The sequence below is a fragment of the Streptopelia decaocto genome, assembly GCF_964273445.1.
Source record: "Streptopelia decaocto genome assembly, chromosome: 2".
Lineage (NCBI taxonomy): Eukaryota > Metazoa > Chordata > Aves > Columbiformes > Columbidae > Streptopelia > Streptopelia decaocto.
In genome coordinates, this window is record NC_138655.1 from 35,987,589 (window position 1) to 36,009,276 (window position 21,688).

Here is a 21,688-nt window from a genome sequence, read left to right on the forward strand (position 1 = left end):
CTTCCCATTTAAGCAGGCAAGTAAATATGCTAGAAAATTGCAATTTATTTTCTGTCTAGTACTTGTTAAGGTTATTCAGGTAACTGTCTTCCACCTCAGAATTCAAAGAACATTTGGATAAGTTTTTAATGTTAGATTGTTCGAGAGGATCTATTCTATTTTTCTCACATTTTACCGAAGACCTGGACTGCAGATAAGGTAATACTTCAAGAACTGAAGCGTGAGAGAACGATTTTACATAGCAAGGTGATTGAGCTGTGTGTCAGCCTTGGTGCTAAATGTCTGTCCTGGTCCATTATGTTAAAAGGAATCCAAATAGGAAAAAAAGAACACGTTGAAATCCATACTAGCAACAAATTAGATCCATCTTATCTGTCTCAGTGCATTTTATGCACTTCTCTGCATTTTCAGATTGCATTTTAAGCAAAGTAAGTGTCTCAGAATTTAAAACACGCAAGAGAACTCTAAGACAATAATCCTTCACGCACATATTAGACATAAACAAAGCAAACATGTGCCAGATTGGCTATGAAAGGCAAACATAAATAAAACTATCATCACTGTAGAAATAACCTATTTGTGCTAAATGCCTTGTTTATATTGTTTTAACACAAATTATCACGTATTTTACAAGTAAATAACTGTTTGAGAACAGTAACCAGCACAGGAAGTATGCCAGTATCTTAAATTATTTTATGAAAACAGAAGTTTATGTCTCAGTAGGTAAGGTATCAGAAAAATACACTAACTGTAGACAGACACAAGAAAACTGTCATTAAGAAAAAAAAAGAAGGGAATCTTGACTAAATGGGAAGGTAGCAGGACTAAAAGCATGGTTTAGACCAGAAGGCTGGAGACGAGCAAGGCTTAGTCCTCCAGCCTGTGCTGACCTGCCTCCTAAAAGCTGTCCCATCAACCCCAGAAAGCCTTCGTACTTTGGAACTAATACTCAGCCCAAATACAGTTGCAAAACTTCAAGGAGACTTTTTTTTTTAAATTAATATCACACAGTCATTGAGCTCAGAACTAAATTCCTATAGAGACGTTTCTAAAATAATCTAAAAGGAAGAATTTTTACTATAAAATGTCTTAAATAGTCAGAATCCCTAATTTTCACCTGGTTTTATCTGATGCACAGACAGGCAGCTGGCCGTGCTGGACAGCTTATGGCGTTACTCTGCTTCGCTGTGTGGAAGATGGAGCAGGTTTAGCGGGATGGCAGGAGCGGTGCCAGCTCCAGGAGATGCATAATCAACCCTTGGCAGAACCTGCCTCATCATTCAGCCGAGCTCCTGCCAGCCAGAACCCCACTGCTGGAGGGATGGCCACACTAAGGAGAGACTTTTTGGAAGGGAAATTAAAATTCAGAAAAGAAAATAAGACAGCGATTTTTCTGGGGCTCATCAAGCTTATGAAAGACTTCTTTTCTCTCGATCCTCCAGGAAATACAAAATTTTAAATAAACTTGGGATTTGTTTCATTTGGATGCTTTAAATGATTGCTTTGAGCCTGTAAGGCCTATGGTCCCTGAATAGACTTCTGCAGCTGCTGCACCTAATTTCATTTTGGCATGGAAAGAGGCTAAGGCATGTCTGTGCAGTGCAGTCTCGCTCTTCTCCCTCAAGCAGGAGCAGCATCATGACTCAATAAAATTTAAAAGTGCCTTTCATCACCTACATTTGCGCAGAGTGATTGCAACTTCAAACAGAAAGAGCACAAGTAAAGAAAGCAGAACATTGTTTACAGGGTGACAGCTGAGTGGCAGGCAGAAATATAATTATGGATGATAAAAAGGGGAAAACAGAAATGCGAACTATTGATTTCTTGGATTAATTTAGAGCTCTGTTCCTGATGTTGATCAACAAGGCATGTTCACTTACGATAATCCAAAGGGAGTTTGTATTCACATATCACTTAGGACAGTGAAGGTTAAAGGGACTTATTTTTCCCCCATCCTTGTTTTTCTGGACATCAAAATATATTTGAAAAGAGCTGCTGTCTGAAATAGATATAGGATTTCAGGCTCTAAAGTAAATTGGTAAACATATTGTCATAATAAAAATCAAAGCAAAGCAATCACGAGCAACTCAAAATCCCCAGTATTATCTTGGATATAGGGATGAAAATATGAACTCTGTCAAGCTGTTTTAGCCTAGTGCAGTGTAAAAAGCAATTTAATATGGATCACAGAGAAGTCAGAAACCAAGACACTGCTGATCCAGAGATCAGCCATCACTGTCAAAGCAGACAAAGCTGCTGTTTCATAGTTCTTGGCCTCTTCTGCACTGGACTGCCAACCAAGCACCTCCCTCCCAAGATATATCTGGGATTTGCTCCTGCTTAGAAGGAGAGGAAAGGTGGCAGAAACCTCCCCACTCTGTCAACCTAAGTTGAGGAAACACAAAAAGGGCTCTCCAGGCAGTTCAGTGAAAGACAAAGAAATTCAGTGAGGGATGGTTCATCTACATTTCAATTATATTAATTATATCTAAATTCTGACAGATTAATGGTTTGCTTAGTTCCCACTCCCCAAGAACAAAAGGAAGATGCTGACCAGCAGAGCATCCTGTGCTCTTCCCCAGACTCAGGGAGTCTGTCCCAATAGACAAGCACAGAAATTAAGCAAAGACTAGTTAGTTTGTTTTTACAGAAAGCATACACAGACTTTTCTCTGAGTCAATTATTCTTCATTTGTAGGATGATAAGATGATAAACGAAGAATATGCTTTCAAAGTTTAACCTGCAAGCACAAATCACATCACATCGCCCGCATCACATCACCCCCATTTGCTTGTCTGGTAGTATCTGTAGATAATACCAGTTTTCAACTCATTTAATATCCATAACATAGTGTTTGAAAACAGTTACGGATCCTTGGGTCTGGGCCTCCAAAATGCTGATTTCTGCAACTGATCACAATAAAACACTTCATGGCATTTCATTTCTAAGAACAGAGGAGGCCAGATACAATGCTGAACGCAGAGATAAATATCCTCTCTTGCTGCAAATCAGTAGCTTGAACTCTACAGAACCGACTTACAACACATTTTGCATGAGAAAAACAAGCATTAGTTTGCATTTGCAAATGAGCAATACTTTGCATAATTATCTGCCCTGATTAAATAATATTCCATCCAACAAGCAGAAGAATTAAGCCTTCAAGATTGCAGGCAAGAGGCAAAATCATCCGTGTCTACAGGACTTGATCCAGCATCTTATTCTTCCCTCTTCTGTCCTCCTGACAGAATTTCATGGTGCTGCAAGACAGTTTCACTCTGCAGAGCAGCAAGGGGAGCAGGTTGACAAGAACACAGTAGAATTTGGCAGCAGAAATCTCAGGAACAAAATTCACCCAGCAAGCCTACTAGCAGGAGACAAAACATGCTTTTTACCTGCGCAAAAGCAATTTCAGAATGCCAAAAAGCAGAGTCTGCTTAGTGCTGGACTGTAGAGATGTGGTCTGGGAGGCCAGAAAGAGAAAACAGCACACAAAGTGACTTTATGTGACTTTTTATTAATTTGAATTCTAAGGAAAAACTTCCTTATGCATTGAGTTTGTATGCACAAAAGTAACTTCAGGAAAACGTTGTTAAAAAAACATCCTCAACTTCTTCCACTTCGAATAACAGTACAAGAACCCCTTCCAGTCTCCAAATGCATGAGTTTTCTTCTGAATTTATGGAATTCAGGGCAAAATGTCTTTGAGTACCTATAAAAATCTCAACTAATGCACTCCTTTTTCCTGAAGGGCCTATCTTAAAATGTTTCTGATAATGCCAAGAGTTGATGTTTCTTTCTCTGAGCAGATGGTACCCACAAAGGCAGTTTTAATACAAAAGTGAAGTAACAGTATCTTGTATAAAAGCTCCAATGGACTCTCTGTAGAGCAGAACTTTGGCTTGAGAGAAAAGTGGTTTGGACCTTTATGTAAATAGGTGATCTTGAATACTTTAACATCTAGATCAAAAAACACACATTTAAACACTACTCCTGTTGCTCTTAATATAGGCTTGAAATTCAATGTGTTGGTTTTCTACTGTTTTGGGAGGGTTTTTTTAGATATACTTAAACAGACATTCAATAGTTGATACCTGCCCTAGTTTTGTGCAGAAATGTGATGAAGAAATTACATTCATCTAAGAACAGCTCACATTCAGAATCAACTATACCAGCACACCACCTCTTACTCAGTCACCAAATTATTCTGAATACTTTGTGACCCACACACTGGGGGTAATAGTTTACTGCGGCTATTAAAGTTGCTCTGACTTTATTCTTAAACTACAAGAATTTTTTGCTCAAATATACTGGCAAATTCAGAACATAATCCATGAAATCAAAGTGAAACCCAGAGGTAGTCTTTTTCAGCTTTATAAAAAATGGCAAAATTAAGCCCAAAGTCTTTTCTGATCACACAAGATGTTAAACTGAAACTGAGACAAAGAGCCAGAGAAAAGCTCTATAGCTTCATGGTCTTCTGGAATGACAACTTCATGTCAGCCCATGCTATGTAGTATTTCCATCTCCACTTGATACAGTGACTAGTGTTCAGTACTACAGCCTTTTTCTGTTACTGCCTAAAAACAAGTACAGTATAGACCATGATATACAGTTGTATCAGTGACAGAGAGTAAAAAAATAGTCTGTTGCAAACTTTGTTAAGTCTGTTAACAAAGAAATAGCAAGCACTGTTTTTATACAACTTAATTGTGTTGGCTATATATGGAGCTTCTCCGTTTTTCGTGCTCGATAATCTGCATTGCAGCTATGCTGCTGCTTCCCCCCCCACCCCGCCTCCTTCTCAAACCTCTTTTAAAGAAAGGACATTACTTAAAGTGAGGAGAAAGTAATGCTCATTCTAACACAATGCACCAACCAGGTAACCAAGTCTGCTAAAATAAGGATTTGCATAGATCAGAAACTAAGCAGCATATTTTTAACACATTGCTACCTGTAATCCACAGTTTGGAAGAGCAGATATTTAGCATCAGATTCTTGGTTATGTTTATTTTTTATTTGTTGTGTTTTTTCTCCCGTCTCCAATTGTAGTTGTGCTTTTTTGGTAAAATGTACAAAAAATTATCTGCTCGGCTGGAACATAAACATATTGCTGCCTTTGATGAATATCACTAAGTACTAGAGAGGTCTATAATGACACTGTTGTCATATATACACATCTATTAAAATATCTTAGCATTGACAAAGATCGGTTGATTACAGCTCAGTTCACTTTTTTATATTATATTAATCACAGCAACTGTTCTATAGACCGAACTTCTACTTATCATAAGGTACACCTGCAAAAATTTGTATCTCTTCTGTTTCATTTTTCTCCTTGAAGCAAGCTCTTCTACAACTCCCCTTAGTATATGAAGCAGATAAAAATTTCAGCATTTTTTGCCTGTATTAGGAGTTTAATATAGTATGTTATTCACCTAGGAAACATTCCTTTTTCTGCTTCAGCAATTAAGATTTCTGCCTTTTACTGACTTGAATGAGGAACAATCCATTACAAGTGCACAAAACAAAACTGCGTTGCTCATTTCTGTCAGTCACTGCAAATACAATTCTACATTTTCCCTACAAATCATTCAAGTGTACTAGACATTTAGTCTAAGATTATTTAGTGTGAGACCTCTCTAGAAATAAAAAGCAGCGGTTTCCAACCTGCAATGACTGAATGAAACAAAGGGAGGGAAAGAAATGGTCATACCGGTGAACTCCGCTGTTGCACATAATGATGTGACAAGCTCCAAGCCTGCTGCAGAGCTCGGAAGACACGGAGAGCAATCCCACGCCGGAGGCGCTGCAGGCGGTGTAAGCGCAGGCAGCCGTGCGCTTCGATCGGATGAAGGACCCGATCAGTCGGTAAAGTTCATCCAAGCAGTTGAGAGGCCTCATCAGCTGCAAGAGAGGAAGAGAGATTTGAATATTTGGTACCGAGAGCACATGAAATGGTCTTTTAGGGCAGGTCCTCACAGACACAGATGGAACGGCAGGGCTGGCTGAGAAAGCAGAAGCCAAATTCCATAACAAATACAGAGCACACAATCTTCTGTTACATGACCTATGACAACTTTTTCAGACTTTTAAATTCTTACCATCACTGACTGTTTCATTCCCAGTCCTGCCTACAGAAATGTTTTGCACTTCAACAGACCCATCCATCATTGCCATTTCCATTACTGGCATCGACAAAGAAGGGAAGCCATGAAGAGGCAACCTAGTAACTCACTGAGAAAATCAGCTTATAATTAACGTAACACTGTCCTTTATTTATGCAAATGTCTAGTTCCTAATTCTGACTAACAACATGGAAAAGTAAAAATGAACAAAAGTGACAAATATATACTAAAAAACAAGAACAGTTAACTGTAGTGAGATTTAAAATAAACTCAGCAGTACTAGGGAAAATATATGATCCACCTAGTAAAGAAGGCAGCTTCAAGTGGAAGGCTGCTCTCAGAAGAGGAACCTTCAAGAGTGGTTCAGCAACAAAAAAGCACCATTTTATGGTGCTTTGTGTAAAGGAGACATTCACAAGACAGTTTTGCAGACCTCATAACTCCAAATTCTCTATTCTCTTTATTCCAAAAACACCTGAAGATTCCAACAAACCGCCCTGCTACTCAAAGAATTAATCTTCCGAAAGACAGATTCATTCTCTGAATAGAATTTTGACTATTTAGGGAAACGGCAGCCTGACTTGCTCCTATATGAAGGTTGCTTCATAGGAAAGCACAGAGTTCAGGTAAATCAACTATAACAACCAGGATATTTAAACCTGGGTGCAAACCAGCACGTGTCCTCCTCCCCTCCCATGCAGTCCAGCCTGGATCCAAGAAGCAGGAACTATCAGTTGGATAATATCGACATAAAATTTTAGTCTGTCATAGGGCGCAGCTGATGATCACAGTATTTCTCAAGCCACAGCAGCTCAATCGCTTTTGAAGTCAGTGTAGGCAAGACCCAAGGAACTTCTTTTTTCACCCACTGGGCTGCAATACAGGCATTAACTCTCCAACAATAGGAGAGAGCATTAAATGAATTTTCATAGCCCCTGGGATCTCTCAGTCCCAGAAGTTTTAAAGATAGATGAAAGCATTTGAAGAAAGCCTAAATGAGGTGGTTCAGAAGAAAGCCTTCTGAGCAGGATGCTGGAGGAGTATTTAATTTGGAACAGCGCTTCCAGTTTTCAGAACAAAGAATTTCTGCCTGCACCTGCTCTCCCCCCCCCTCTACCCTTCTGCCCCCCACATACTCCCAGCACAACTGCATTGCTCTGAAAGCACGGTGAAAAAGGACAGCTACGGTTACCCTTCTCCAGTACACTGATGCCCTTCAGCAACACTTTTTGATACAGAACTACATGGCACCACATGGCCCTAAACCACAGGTGGGACAAAATGCTGCAAGAGAGCTCCTCCTTCCCTGCTTCCCCCTAGCCCTGCGTTAATTCAAATTTTAGGTGGAATTAAGAAAGCCTCGGGAAAGGATTACAATGACACAGTGTATAACATGCAAAGTTTAATTAGGCACTTGACATTTTTATTTACCTTATCTATATAAGCCGCTTTGGATGTTGAATTTGGAGGCAAGTTGGACTTGTCCAGGTAGAATGCCCTGAAAAAACAAACAGAATAAGGCAAAAACTATTAATTGTTTAAACGCCTGAACAAAATGTATGCAAAGTGACTATTCTTAGACACTATCCCAAGGCTGGATTTTTTATTATTTTTTTTTTTTTTCCCACTATTTAACCCTAAGAGAGGATCAAAGAATAACACATGGGTAAACAGGCACTACCACACTTTCTTTCAAAGTCATAAGGAACATTTTTTGTTCTGGAGACAAAAACTGTCCCTTTGCCCTTTGACAGCACAGTGCAAAGTTTTCATGTCCAGATAGCAGAAACACTGGATCTGAAAGTGATTTTCACCAAAGCTATCCATGAAAAGGTTTGTGGCAACTGTCTGGATTTTAATAGTGACTTTGGGAACTTGGCATATAAATAGTGCCTGAGCCTCATGCAGCACAGCTTTTCTATATTAGCTGTATACAACTGCAATAACATGAAACCAGAATCCCAAACATGAAACACATACTGACAGAGGAAACATACACAAGCTCACAATATAAAAAGGAATTAAAAGGCAAAAACCCTGCAAGGGGCAAATATGCATTATACAAGCAAAACTGCATTTGGAATGTGTGTGCTCATGCATGTTCACGCAAATAAAAACCAAACTGCCTTCCTTTACAATTCCTGCACACTTCTTTGAAAATGAATTAGTGCATGAAAACAAAAAAGCCAAAGACAGCTCTCATTCACCTGCAGAACACAAACATGACAGAGCAAGCATACTTACTGTATCAAGATTATCTATTGTGTACTAAAGCTTAGCTACCCACATTCTCCCACTTCCTTCTACAACCTTCTACTTACCAATGAACAGTACTAGAAAAAGACTCTTAAAAATGGACAAAGGCAACATATTTTGTTTTAAAAGGAAAAGTTTGACTAATTTCTGTGTGGCACGACGGAGGCTGACATTTTGTACAGATGGCTTTCATGCTATCCTTCTCTCAGAACACATGTAAACTCTTTTTCAACCCCAGAAAGGAAGAGCTTTAGCAAGGAGCACCCATGAAGCACGGAGCCCTTCACACGTCTCCTTCAACTCAGGAACCCTAGAGGATTTTTTTTTCTTTCTATGTTATAAGAAAATTAATTGCTTACCACAGATGATCTATCATTAAACACCTCATAGGCAGATTAATTATCTTAAATATCTGTCCTGGTTTTGTTAAAAACAAGACCAGTTTCTCTTTTAGTGAATTTTTCTTTCAGTGAAGTTCTTCTAAGTAATTGCACTTTTCTGAATTTGGTTGCATGTTTTTTTCAGACACTGAGCTCCGGAGCTGATAACAGTAGCAATGGTACGCAGAAGAGGCCCAGGTTTAGACTTATTGCTATGGTAGCCAAGGTTACTGATAAATTTTGCACGTCTCATAAGTGAGAAGGGCGTATTTGTAAGGCGGGGTGGACAGAACAAGTGACTAAAATTGACCAAGTATTCCATCCCATACACCCTATAAAAGCGGGAGATCAGGAGGGTCTCTCTCTCTTTGACCATGGCCAGCATCTGAGGAGGTCCCTGCCTGTCGTCCCTGTGATCCGAAGCCTGGTTCCAGCCCCTGCATCCCTGAATCCAGTGCCGGTTTGCTGCGGAGTCCAGCCCAGGACTTCCAGGTACCTGTCCTGCAAACACAGGCAATGCTGTGCTATGCTGGGAAATTCAAGATCGGTTTTGTATATTTTGTATTATTTTCTCTATTTATTAGAAGCATTAGTGAAGCATTTTTAAATTTTCCAACTTGCAAGTCTCTCTCCCTTTTCCTCCTATTACCTTTCCTTACTGGGGAGGGTTAACAGAGAGCATCTGCCACAGCTTATTGTCACCCTGCAGTAAACGCTGACAATATCTCTCCAACAAGATCACAGTTCCTCTGCCACTGTGGCACCACTTACGACAAAAAAAATAATTGTCCTTGCCTATTGCAGGGGGGTTGGACCAGATGATCTTTAAAGATCCCTTCCAACCCAACCCATTCTGTGATTCTCTGATCACAAAACTCTCATTCTCTGCTGCTTGAAAAGCTCCTAAATCCTGCTGGGGCAGCTGAAAATAGAAACACCTGGTAGGCTTCCCTGCCTGGACGAGGCACCCAGTGAGAACCAGGCAACAGCTACTACTGCAGCAATTCTGGCCAAGGATAATATAAAACAAAACAAGAAAAAAACCTATGGAATGTGTTGAGGGAAAAGAAAAAAAAAGAGAAAAAAAAAGGTTTCTCCAGTGGAAACCTCAAAACACCACTATGATCCAGCTCCGCTGCCTGTGCACAAGGAGCAGACCTGACTGAACGTCACAGCTGTGCCACAGACCCAGGCTGGAACTATGGAGTGTGGTAACCAAATTTCATTTGCAATAAAATATAAACACTGGTAAGTATGCATTCTTGCATCCTAACTCTCAAAAGACAGGATCACCTGGATCCTCCAGTCATTAAAACATTGATTCATATAATATACATGGATAAAAACTGCTCTCCTCACTTTTTTATGGTTTTATCCATCATAGAAGGTATTCACGTTGTTGCACACTTGGAGAGCAGGGGTGTAGCCTGCAGATTTGAAGAGACTTTTATTCTTCAATAACATGGAATAACTGAGCTGATAAAAAGATCAAGCCACCTTTAATTCTAGTAGAATTTGCTTCCCATAGCTTTGCAGTTTTGAAAAGCATCTCCTCCCAAATTCAAGGTTTGAATTAATCCTCCCAGAAAGTACAGAAAAGCAAATCAGTTATTCCATTAAGCCTGTTGCATGATCCAGAATGTACTCGGTGTCAAAGGAAGCTGGCGACTACTGGAAGGAAAAGAGGTTTGCAGAGAAAATTACCTATAAATCACTTTGAGTGGCCACAGCACATAAAAGCTACATCAGCAGCATCAGACCAACCTTTTTCTTTGTTAGCCAAGCTAAAAAACAAAGCTTCACCCTGCCATCCACTGAACATTATCAGACTGAAAGCCTATACTGCTTTTTCCTGTCATGCCACAGGAAAATCTGCTTCATTCAGAGTCTGTTCAGCACTCCCATTCTCTTCGGACTGTTATTTCAGCAAATTCAGCTGCATTAAATGAAACCAGAAACCAAATATAGAACAGTACACACATTAATGGAGTACATGGAAAATAATCAACTCAGGGTACAAATTGAAGCAACATGGACACTAGAAATGGGATATACAATTATAGGAATTACTCCATTAATTCAGTCAATAATTCATTAACCTAAAGAACAAAGAAAAATCAGCTATACACAACATTAATTTTAAATATCAAAATACACTGTTAAAAATGAAACTATCCCCCCTCCAATCAGATTACACTCCCAGATGTTTCTCTAGTGCTTTATTTTTATTGCTTTTCATAAAAACTGTCTTCAGTATTTTACAGAACATGACAAACTGTGGACAGCATATAAATTTCCAAAGCACTTCACTTAATTACTAAATGCTTGTTAAGGTCCTTAATCATATTTTATGGGAAAAGTTAATGGCAATCTTGGCATGGTGCCCAATTTGGACAATATTTTATAATCCATTTGAAATGAACAAGAATGAAATCATAGTTCTTTGTCTGCATGTGTGATGGTGGGTTTGCTTCTAAAAGCTTTACAATTTCTATAAGCTGTAGCAGAAAAGCCTTTCTTAAAAAAGAAGGTAGAAAATCCAATAGGCATTCAAACTATGGGAGATTATTGCTGTGTTGAACTTCTGTAAAACATCCCATATGTAACAATATCAAATAATGGGTCAACTATCTCAGGGAAAGCTTATACTGGAACAAAGTAACAAACATCTTAGGGCTCCAAAAGAAAAATTTATCATAAAATGAATGCTTTCCCTAGATGTTTTCCCAGAACTCAAGTACAAAGGAGATGCAGAAGTACTGATGTTCTCTTAGTGAAGCATTTTAAAGGGTACCCTCCAAAATTGACCCGGACATATAAAATCCTGAAAATTTGAAATACTGAACCCTACGGAGGCTTCAAATCTGTGGGGAGACACATTCCTGCAAAACTTTGTACATGCAAATCATTCAAACAAAGTCAAATTTCTAGTCTTGCTCTCCATTTGTTGTTCCGGGAAGCCAACAGGGTTATCCTAGATGGTGATAATCTTTTCTTCAAAATACAAGGACAGTAAATTTGGAGTGGGGGAGAAGGAGGAGGGCAGGTTACCGGGTTATGGCATTAAATAAAGGCAAGTTAGCGGTTCTGCTCTAGAAAGGTTTTGCTTTGATATCATAGCAAAGAAGAATTTAGTCTTTTATAGTTTCTTCATCACTGTGGCATACATATAAATAAATTCATACTGTCCTCAATGGAAGGATGGAAATATATTTCAACTCTACTTGATTTTCAGCCCCTTGATCACGAGATATTCAATACGATGTAGATAAGCATGGTCAACAACACAGCAAAAAATACATCAGTACTGAGGCGCAGAGTCAGGAACTGTTAGAATCAGTGCCTCTAATTATCTTCTTCAGCTCAAACTAAAAAGCATGTATTTATGACTTAGATAAATAATATCTCTGTGTATCTGCATAACTACACATACACATTTTTGTATTTCTTTAATAACAAGTCTGTGTTCTGCCATTAGATTGTTAATTATACAGGTGAGCATGTGTTGTGTGTATATTATACATATGTATACACACATTTGGAAATACATTTATATATATGTATAACATATATCAATTCAATTGTTTCTGTAGTACAAAGTATCCTCAGCAAAAAAACTATTTGCTGTCACAGCAAACAATGTAAGTATTTTACATGTTATTTCCACTAAACAGTAAACCTCAATAAATGATCAATTACCAAGTATAATTAACCTTTCAGCCCATACTAAGACCTAGGGATTTTAAACAATGCGTCCTAACATCTTTGTCAGTGATATAATCCTATGTACACTGTCATTAGTAGTTAGAGAAACGTTTAATTATAAGAAAACTTCTATGACAGTATCATGACTTTAAATTTTCAAAGAGCATACATGGTAACATTTTGACCTTTCACAACTATTGTGCAAACTGAAGCGTAGAAAAGAAAGTTTTAACACCTTGCGGCTCTGAACTTACCATGGGTAATTCACATCTCATGTGTAACTATCACAGTAAGTTCTTCTTTTGAACTCAGCACTGGTGAGGCCCCACCTCAAATCCTGTGTTCAGTGTTGGGCCCCTCACCACAAGAAAGACATTGAGGTGCTGGAGAGAGTTCAGAGAAGGGCGATGAAGCTGGTGAGGGGTCTGGAGCACAATTCTGATGAGGAGCAGCTGAGGGAACTGGGGCTGTTCAGCCTGGAGAAAAGGAGGCTGAGGGGAGACCTGATCGCTGTCTACAACTACCTGAAAGCAGGTTGTAGCATGGAGGGTGTGTCTTCTCCCAGGTAACAAGAGATAGGAGGAGAGGCCTCAAATTGCACCAGAGGAGGCTCAGATTGGATATTAGGAAAAATTTATTCGCTAAAAGTGGTGTCAGCCATTGGAACAGGCTGCCCAGAGAAGTGGTTCAGTCACCATCTCTGGAGGTGTTTAAAAGACGTGTAGACGTGGCGCTTAGGGACATGGTTTAGTGGTGGACTTGGCAGTGTTAGGGTAATGGTTGGACTCCATGTTCTCAAGGGTCTTTTCCAACTAAAATGATTCTACAATTCCTGGCTTAGTCCAGGCACAAAGTGATAAACCAGCTTTTGTCAGTCTCTGCTGTAACTAAGCAAACAGCACTGTGTGAAACAGTGTGGTCTGTGGGAAGGAGGATGTGACTGTAAGGTGGGACAAGCAAAATACACGGAGAAAAGATAAGAACAGTTAGATTTAGTTATTCATAGAAATACCTACAAGTGGGGAGGGTTGTTAAGAAAATTTCAAAAAATGAAACTTAAGGGCTTTCTTGGCAACTGTTGGCTTTAGTGGAGTAGACTGGGAGCATAGCTGGGACACCGACTTGCAAAGGAACAGCCCTGCTACCCCAGCAGGCAAATCACAGCCTTCCTCTCAAATTTTTACAAACACACAAGCAGGGGACTGTAGAAATGTGAGCATAGATATGTGTTAAGACAGAAAGTCAAACATGACAAAAAATGAAAGAAAATTCCCTTTGCTATATGTAACACTGCCCACTTTTCACATGCTAGATCTTAGTCCCTGTTTTTCCATGAATCTAGTCTTCAGCAACTCTAGCTACTTCCAAGATCACTTGAAACCACCCTATTTCATAGAATCATAGAATGGTTTGGGTTGGAAGGGACTTTAAAGATGACCTAACTCCAAGCCCCCTGTCTAGGAGACACCTTCCACTAGACCAGGTTGCTCAAAGCCCCATCCAACCTGGCCTTGAACACTTCCAGGGATGGGGCATCCAAAACTTCTCTGGGAAGCCTGTTCCAGTGCCTCAGCACCATCATGGTGAAACGGAAGCTCTTGGGCCACAAACCAGTTACAGCTGCCTTATTGCTTCTCCCACCATTATCCAGACAGTCAAATCCACACTGAACCCATTAGTACTAACTAATTGCTTCCACATTTGCCTTTCAGACAGCACACGTCTCCTTTTTGGCTCCTGATATTCCAGACATGCAATACACTGTTAAAAAAGACAAGATGCCAAATAGTCATGGGTGGTCAGGGTTTCTACTACAGCCACAAGCTGTACCAGCTGCAGGCTTGGGCTGGATTCCTACCAGTGACCAGGGGCAAAGGAAAAGGCTCCACCTCTGATCATTGCAGATAAATGTTCTCTGCATTTGCAGAGGACAAAGGAAGCAGAAGGAACCAGATGTCCACCTCAGGGAGCAAAGACTCAGTACGTATAATCTATCAAGACATTATTTTCAATTTCAGAATACTACCTATAACAAATACTGATCATACTTTGTCAAAAGTCTAAAGAAACAATGAATTTACACTCACAGAAAGAGCATAGCACTGGAAGAAAAAAAAATTAAGCTAAATTCAAGCCAGCTGGCAGTATCTTTTAGACCAGCTAGACAAATTTAATTTACTTTGTCCGGGATCTCTCTATTCTCTCTCTGGTCTTGCTTCACTTAGATGCAATGAATCTTACTTTCTGTTCTACCTAAAATGCTTCTCATTAAGTTCATCAAGAGACAAATTTAGCTATTATTTCCTTGTTATGTCCTTCAGAGTAAATGCTTAATTTTCAATCGTTCCTTCATAAAGATTCTGCATTTAGTGGGAGTTCAGCCATGAGTATCTAGTTCATTTGGAACCACATCTTAAAAAATCTAAAAGGCATTAGATTTCCAGTTTTTTTAGTCATATAAAGTACCTGATAATTTTGTGTATGTAGCACTGCTGTCCAGTTTGACTGTTGCCTTTTTAAGCACAAAGCAACACATCAAATACCTAGTATTGAAAACAGGACAACAGTTTTTCACCTGCTTTATAAATATCCCACTGTACCAAAAAGAATGTATTTTCACGGAATCACTCTCTGAAACCTGAAACTCTCTGCAGGTTATCTTTTCTGAATTTGATGGCAATGACAAAAAGTGTTAACATTGTTCATTAACATAACGCTCACTGAAGTGGACAGACATGAGGCAAAGCAGAGCTAAGACTAAAATCATCAGAGGACAACAGTGGCACAAGGAGAAAGAGCATAAGCTGCTTAACCACACAAGCAATTTGGTTTGGAAAAGCTGGAAACACTGGGGGAAGAAATCTGCCAGTTTCAAGGTGGGTAATGCATTTATTACAGGAGCTGATATATGATCTGGTCTTTTTGATAATGCAGGTATCGTCTTGAGGACCCATGACTTTGTTCCTGAGACAGACAAGTTCTTCCTTTCATTGTAATTAACTGTCTCTATATGGATATGTCCTTTATGTCATTGCATCTCATTTATACCGAAGTAACTATTAGAGAATTTTAGTTCAGCCTGAAGCCACGAGTGCCATCACATCTATTTTCTGCCTTGACTAAATTATACAGGATACAGAAAACATCAGCCTGCCAAGAAGCCTGCAGCTTGAGAAGCTGCTGTGTGTGTGTATGTGTATAAATAAAAAAGATGTTATATTCCTCAGACAGATTTTGTTCTGTGCTTATACAAATTCTAGGGGCAGAAATAGTTTCCTTTTCTTGTCTTTTTAAAAATTAAAAGAAACAAAAAGAACAACAACATGAAAACCTCATGGATTATAACAAGTTGACTCTGAATAAAGAATTGTATTAAATTTGCCATCATTCTGTGGAGGGCTACTTATGCAATAAAATAAATATAGAAGGCTTCAAGACAGAGAAACTGTTTCAAGTTACATTGTAAATGAAACACTTTAAAACGACAAATATTACATCCAACATAATCAGATGTTCAATGTAATGAGGGTAGTTAGCTAAATCATTTGTCATTAGATTCACTGATTATAATTGCTTCCTTAGCGTAACAGACTTGCATTTACCTCCTAAAATGATAACCAAGAAAGCAGCAACATAGAGAAAAAAAAACACACCAAAAAATGGCCTTTTCCCTTTACTGCTTGCTTTAATTTGTTTTTCTATTACTGCTGTACAACAGGCTACAAAAGTGGCAATAATTGTGGACACAGCTGAGTTCAAATAGTTCCAAATCAGACAAAATGGCAGGAAGGAAATTTTTTTCCAGACCCTTCTTTGTCTATTGATGACCAGGCAAGTTAATTACTACACAGTGGTAATTAGCACCCACACCAGGGGCGGGGATGGATAGCAATCCTCAGTTGTCTTTTCCACAGCATGATCCTATCTTTGGAGTGAAGAACTGGGTCATCATATAGTCAGGGGTGTCACAAGAAAGTGCCATGCTGGGATAAAAGAAAAGTTATGGGAAAGTAGAGCTCTCCTCACCTTTCCTCTATTATCTTGCTGATTCCCCTCTGAATATTCCAAATCCAAGCCACCATAACATCGTGAACCAAATTTTACAAGTGTTTAGATGTCTAAATACAAGCATAAGTGCTGAAAAGGCATTTAAAATGCTTATTAATTTAAAAGCCAGTGATTTCCATAATTTCTCCTCAGCTAAAAATTAGCTGCATAGACAGCTTCATAAACCAAACGGGTACATTGATGTGCAGTTTTAGGCACCTGTATCCCTCTATAGTTTGCTCTTGCTGTCTGAACAATGTGCAGCGAAGCACACTGCAGAGACCCAGGAGCTGGCAGCACATTTGGCGCAGCCCCAGCCCTGCACCCCACGGAAAGACCCATGCCCTCAACATCCTCTCTGCCTTTGAGACGCACCGCTCATGCACACAGATGCATCCAGCAAAAAACTCTTCAGAGCAGATGTTCCTGGACTTTTCTGATTAAGAAGCTAACCAGCAGCACCTGTAGAAAAATGCATTTTAATAGTATGTCATAGGAGGGACCCAATTTTCTTTTTCCCAGAAAGAGAATTCACACACGCACACACAAAAAGACTGATCTGATAAAATGTCAAATATTCACAGAAAAAGGAAGACTGGAAGATCAACCTTCCTTATTACTGTAGACTGAAAGTCCCATGCTGGGCCATCAAGTCCAAATCTCTGATGACAATTTAAACAAACATTACAAAAGTTGTCATTCCTACACTCATCAATGACCATTTTAAAAAGGATTTTGCAGGAAGCTAATCCAAAACCTGATTTCTCTGAAGACAGAAACTGTTCTCATATGCAACCAAATGTTTTATCCTAAGGTCCCTATTCAGACCAAGAATTGTCTGAGTTATGGCCATTCCACTAACCTGTCTGCCAGGGCCTGTCCCACCTTCCAAAAGGCCTGCATTGCAATCCATTTGGTCACAGTAATAATCAAGATTTATTTCTGTGAGACATAATAACTACCATACTGAATCTCACCCTGCAGGAAAGAGAACTTTATGAAATACTAAAATCATATTCAAAGGACAGAATGTATTTTAACTACATTTTTAAACTTCAAAAACTACAATTAAAGTTCACCCTCATGCTTTCACAATTACCTGACTCAAGATTTGCAGGAAAATACTTAAAACCAAATAAGCAGTCCAAGTAAATACAGTTCATTCCTGAGTTCTTGTTATTCCTATTGGCATTTGTAGTAGTTACGGATTCAAACACCATTGCGCCCTGCACTGTTGAAGGAAAATGGTCTCTGGTATCTGTAAAAGCAAAAGGACTGATTTGAGATGGAAAAAGCCTGTTCAAATGGCAAGGACCACCAAAGGAAGAAGATGCGGAAAAGCAAGAGGAGGCAGGAGACAGGTAACATCAGCCTCTGTTCAGGTCAGATACAGAGGTTCTTTCTGGCCCTCTTCTGCATCAGAAGACAACCGCTGAGCTACAAACACACAGTAATAAAGATCTTAAAAATCTCTGCTGACTTAATTATTTTCATTTGGTTGTACTGCATATTTCTCATTAGCAAACAACTAGATGAGGTTAAACTTACATCACTGGCAACCACCAGCACCAGCCCAACTTGCAAACAGAATTTGAGTATAATTGTTTTTTTCCTTATCAGTGTCAGAGAAACAGAAGTGGCAAAATATAAAAATAAGCACAATCTGGCTGACTGTGAAAAACAAATCCAGCACCATTAAGAATAACTGTGGGCCAGATGTTGAAGATTTCCCAGCAGTTTCAGAAATTTCATAAACTAGGTGTTAGGTTTTTTAAAAAATAACATCTTTACACAGTTAAAGGACTTCCTACATACTGCTGGGGCAGGGCATGTTGCCTGAGGAATTTTAGAAAAACTCAACTTTAGCTGGCCTAAGAATAAAAGTTACCTTAGGGTTAAGTTCTCTTCATTCCATGTAAAAATCAAACTCTTTAACTGGTTTTCAACTGTCTTTCATACATTCTCATAAATAGTTGACATAGCATTTGCAAAAGCCCCAAAGCAAGAACCAGGAAAGACAGAAGTTCTTATGATGCCCAAATCAATGTTATGGAAAGCAACTTTACACTTGGATTTATTGTATCACTTCTGGTACTGTTGAAAAGCTGGTCAAAGTTCCATAGTAATGAATGAATTTCACAATAAAAGCAAGGATTCAGCTTCTTGACTTGATATCATGAAGGTTATCGTTCCTGAAATGCACTGAAAATTTACTATTATACCCCTCGATTCATTCAAATATATAATTTGAAAATGAATTATTTTAAGGCATACATCAGTATCAGATTTGTGACCCAAAAGACACCACATTCCTCATACACATTCTATGTATTCGAAACTTTAACAAGACTTTACCACAAGTAATTAAGAGAGAGCCGAGCAAATGGACTACTTATTTTTTAATTTTAGTGTCCTGCTTGGTTATATCCCAAGTCAGGCCAACATGGCTGTTTGTGTGATCATACACAACAAAATGGTCTCATTATTATCTGAATGTGTCAGGAATAAGAGAAGCTGAACTTGCATCAAGAGTTCTCATCAATGGATGACTGCACTTCAGTGTCACTGCCAACCAGTGGTTTCATTCCCACTAGTCCCATCTTCTTCTCACACTACTTTTTCCTTGCTGTTGCTCCCATCTACTTTTTGCTGCTGTAGCGATGGGCAGATTGTAACATGGTCATCAGATGGTGATTTCACAAGAAGGCAATGCATTCCTTTTCTATGGAGAAAGAATGGTTTGTGGATTGTGTCTTGAATGACTTGTTTTATTACTAATAAAGTGGTTCTGCACAGAAGATTTCTTCCATGTGAAGAGTTTAAGACAGTATTATTGCACTTGAATATGTTTCCAGGGAATATTCAATTTCACTTTTTTGTTCTTCTCTAGAGCAATTACCCAAATGTTAATAGTTTTTGCTGCTGTAGTTAATTTAGTAGATTCTCCTGGCTAAACACCTACACAGGCTAACAAATGGCAGAACATGAATGAAGCATCTGCTTTTCTGTTTTTCCTCTTCACATTATGTCAGTGAATTCCTGAAGCTGTTTGTGCCTTAGTTAAGAAATGGGTAGAGTTCACCAGAAACCAACCAACCAAACAAAAAAAATCAACTACTGAATGTTCTCATCAGACATTAGATGGCTGGAAAAAAATCCCAATTTTTTCTATGCTTGTGACTGGATAGAGCCACTCACATTAATTTCTGTTGAATGCTAACTTTTTCATACTAACTTCTTGCAAAACTAGGCCTCAGAGGTTAGCAACTGATCAGAGCTGTGGGTCATGACCTCGTAAGTGGAATGTACCTCATTAGAGCCACAGCACGAACAGAGGTCCTAACACACAAGGTAAGTGAGGTCAGGGAACACTAGAGCATAAAGTAAGGAAGAATTTATTTAAAGGATTTTCATGGGGACTAAATTGGGCCTATTCATAGGAAAAAAAACAGCACAGAAAGTCTTGCCTTGTCCAGCTGATGGAAATCTCTCTCCAACACTAGCTGACTTCATCTAGGCCAAATACTGACATGACCAAAGTTTTCTGTAAAGCTAATTTATAACATAAACCTTGTCAAATAAAAAGTCAGGAGGAACTTTTTTTCCAAATAGCAAGTACTAACAAAAGAAGGTGGAAAACAGACTGAAGAAATACTACATTTGTCATTAACATAGAAGTGCACTGATACAGATGGCACCAAAAAAATTAATTATACAGTACTCACTGAATACAACTGGCTTTAAAATAACTTTTGCTATAGTACAGCTTAGATTAAAACACAATTTTAATTGTGTCCACTGTGTTGATAATGTGTTAGAGAAATACCATTACAAGATCCATGAAGAAAACCTTCCAAAAACAGGAATGAGCCAACAGGTGAAGGAATTCGAAGAAGAGATCCCCATTTATCCTCTCCCCTTCTCCACTGTCCATAGCCCCTTTTTTTAAAAAAAAAATCTCTTTTTCTCTGCTGCTTTCAAAAGCTGCCTAACAGTTCTAATGAAATGATGACAGTGTTTCTACCTGATTCAAGAATTTTAAAAGTGAATAGATATGATTTTACTCCAGTCCTTTGCACTCTTTTTCTTCAACTAATTCACAAATACATGTACGTAAATAGGTGTTTTTCACAGATACAGTAAGATGCAGGAGTGGTCTATGTACACCTTATCATCATTTTACTTCATAACCAAGAGATTATTTTGTATACCAGAAATTCTGTCTCTTTCTGCAACATAAATACACACCTTTACATACACTGGCAAGTATGCACTCTGTAATTCACACCCAAAGTTGATCCAAATATGTTTATATTCCCATTAGTATGGGGGGGAAGAGAGGAAGATTCTCAGCTTGGAGGAAAACAACACTACTTTTTAAGTCATATTCTACAGACATTAGGTAAATATGGTCTGCAAAATCAGATCATAATGTTTAGCAATTCCAATACTCCATTTGTGATCAAGTAGACATTTCCCTTTCTATATGCATTAGTAAAACAACCTGGAGGCAATTACAGCTATAGTTTTCATGGGAAAACAATTTTTTTAAAAGTAATTTAACAGTGCAGATGTCAAAAAAGTCAGAACCATATTCAATCATGCACCAAAACCAATCACCATACTATGCATTTCAGTATAAAGATGTGTCACAGAAACTAAGCTGAAAAGCAGAACTTGGTAAACTAATCTCAAGAAAGTTGGTTTATTACCCACCGTAGTTTCTGGTTATACTGCTTGACTTTTTCTAGTGAGGCTGCATTAATCTGAGCTTGAAATTCTTCTACTGAGACACTGTCTCTGTAATAATATCCTTCCATGCTCTCCAATGCTGTAAAAAGAGAAAGGATAATGCAGCAGAGAAAAATCAGTATTAAATATTTAGCATTTCCCTTCTTTGTAGTTTTGTTCACAGACTAGTGAATTACTTTTTAACCTTGAGGCTGTGACCCCACTATGCATTGCTGAGCTGTTTCCATATGTCATCAAATCCATACAGATCCCTCTAAGATTTCATTTACAAGAAAAATTATATTTCTCGCCCTGTGGAAAATATAAAGGAGAGAGCTAGTCTGAGTTCTGTTGCCCTAATTAAAGTACTCCTGCCCTATGAATGTAAATGTGGCTTTCCGTTCTGGAAGAAAACAGTATAACAGAACAAGCTGGGGGTAGAGG

The 21,688-nt window shown here is 38.7% G+C and overlaps 1 protein-coding gene across 3 annotated transcripts in view; it reads right to left on the bottom strand.

The window, feature by feature from the left end:
• PREX2 (phosphatidylinositol-3,4,5-trisphosphate dependent Rac exchange factor 2) overlaps positions 1 to 21,688 on the bottom strand; it is a 181,305-nt gene that overhangs the window by 24,835 nt on the left and 134,782 nt on the right. For 2 of the 3 annotated variants that reach the window (XM_082046899.1, XM_082046898.1), the window contains 3 exons: positions 21,230 to 21,344; positions 7,557 to 7,623; positions 5,714 to 5,904 (listed from right to left, as the gene is read on the bottom strand). In XM_082046899.1, the coding sequence (XP_081903025.1) occupies positions 5,714 to 5,904; positions 7,557 to 7,623; positions 21,230 to 21,344 (373 nt within the window). Of the gene's footprint in view, positions 1 to 5,713; positions 5,905 to 7,556; positions 7,624 to 21,229; positions 21,345 to 21,688 lie in introns of those variants that run through there. The other variant, XM_082046900.1, reaches the window with a different exon arrangement.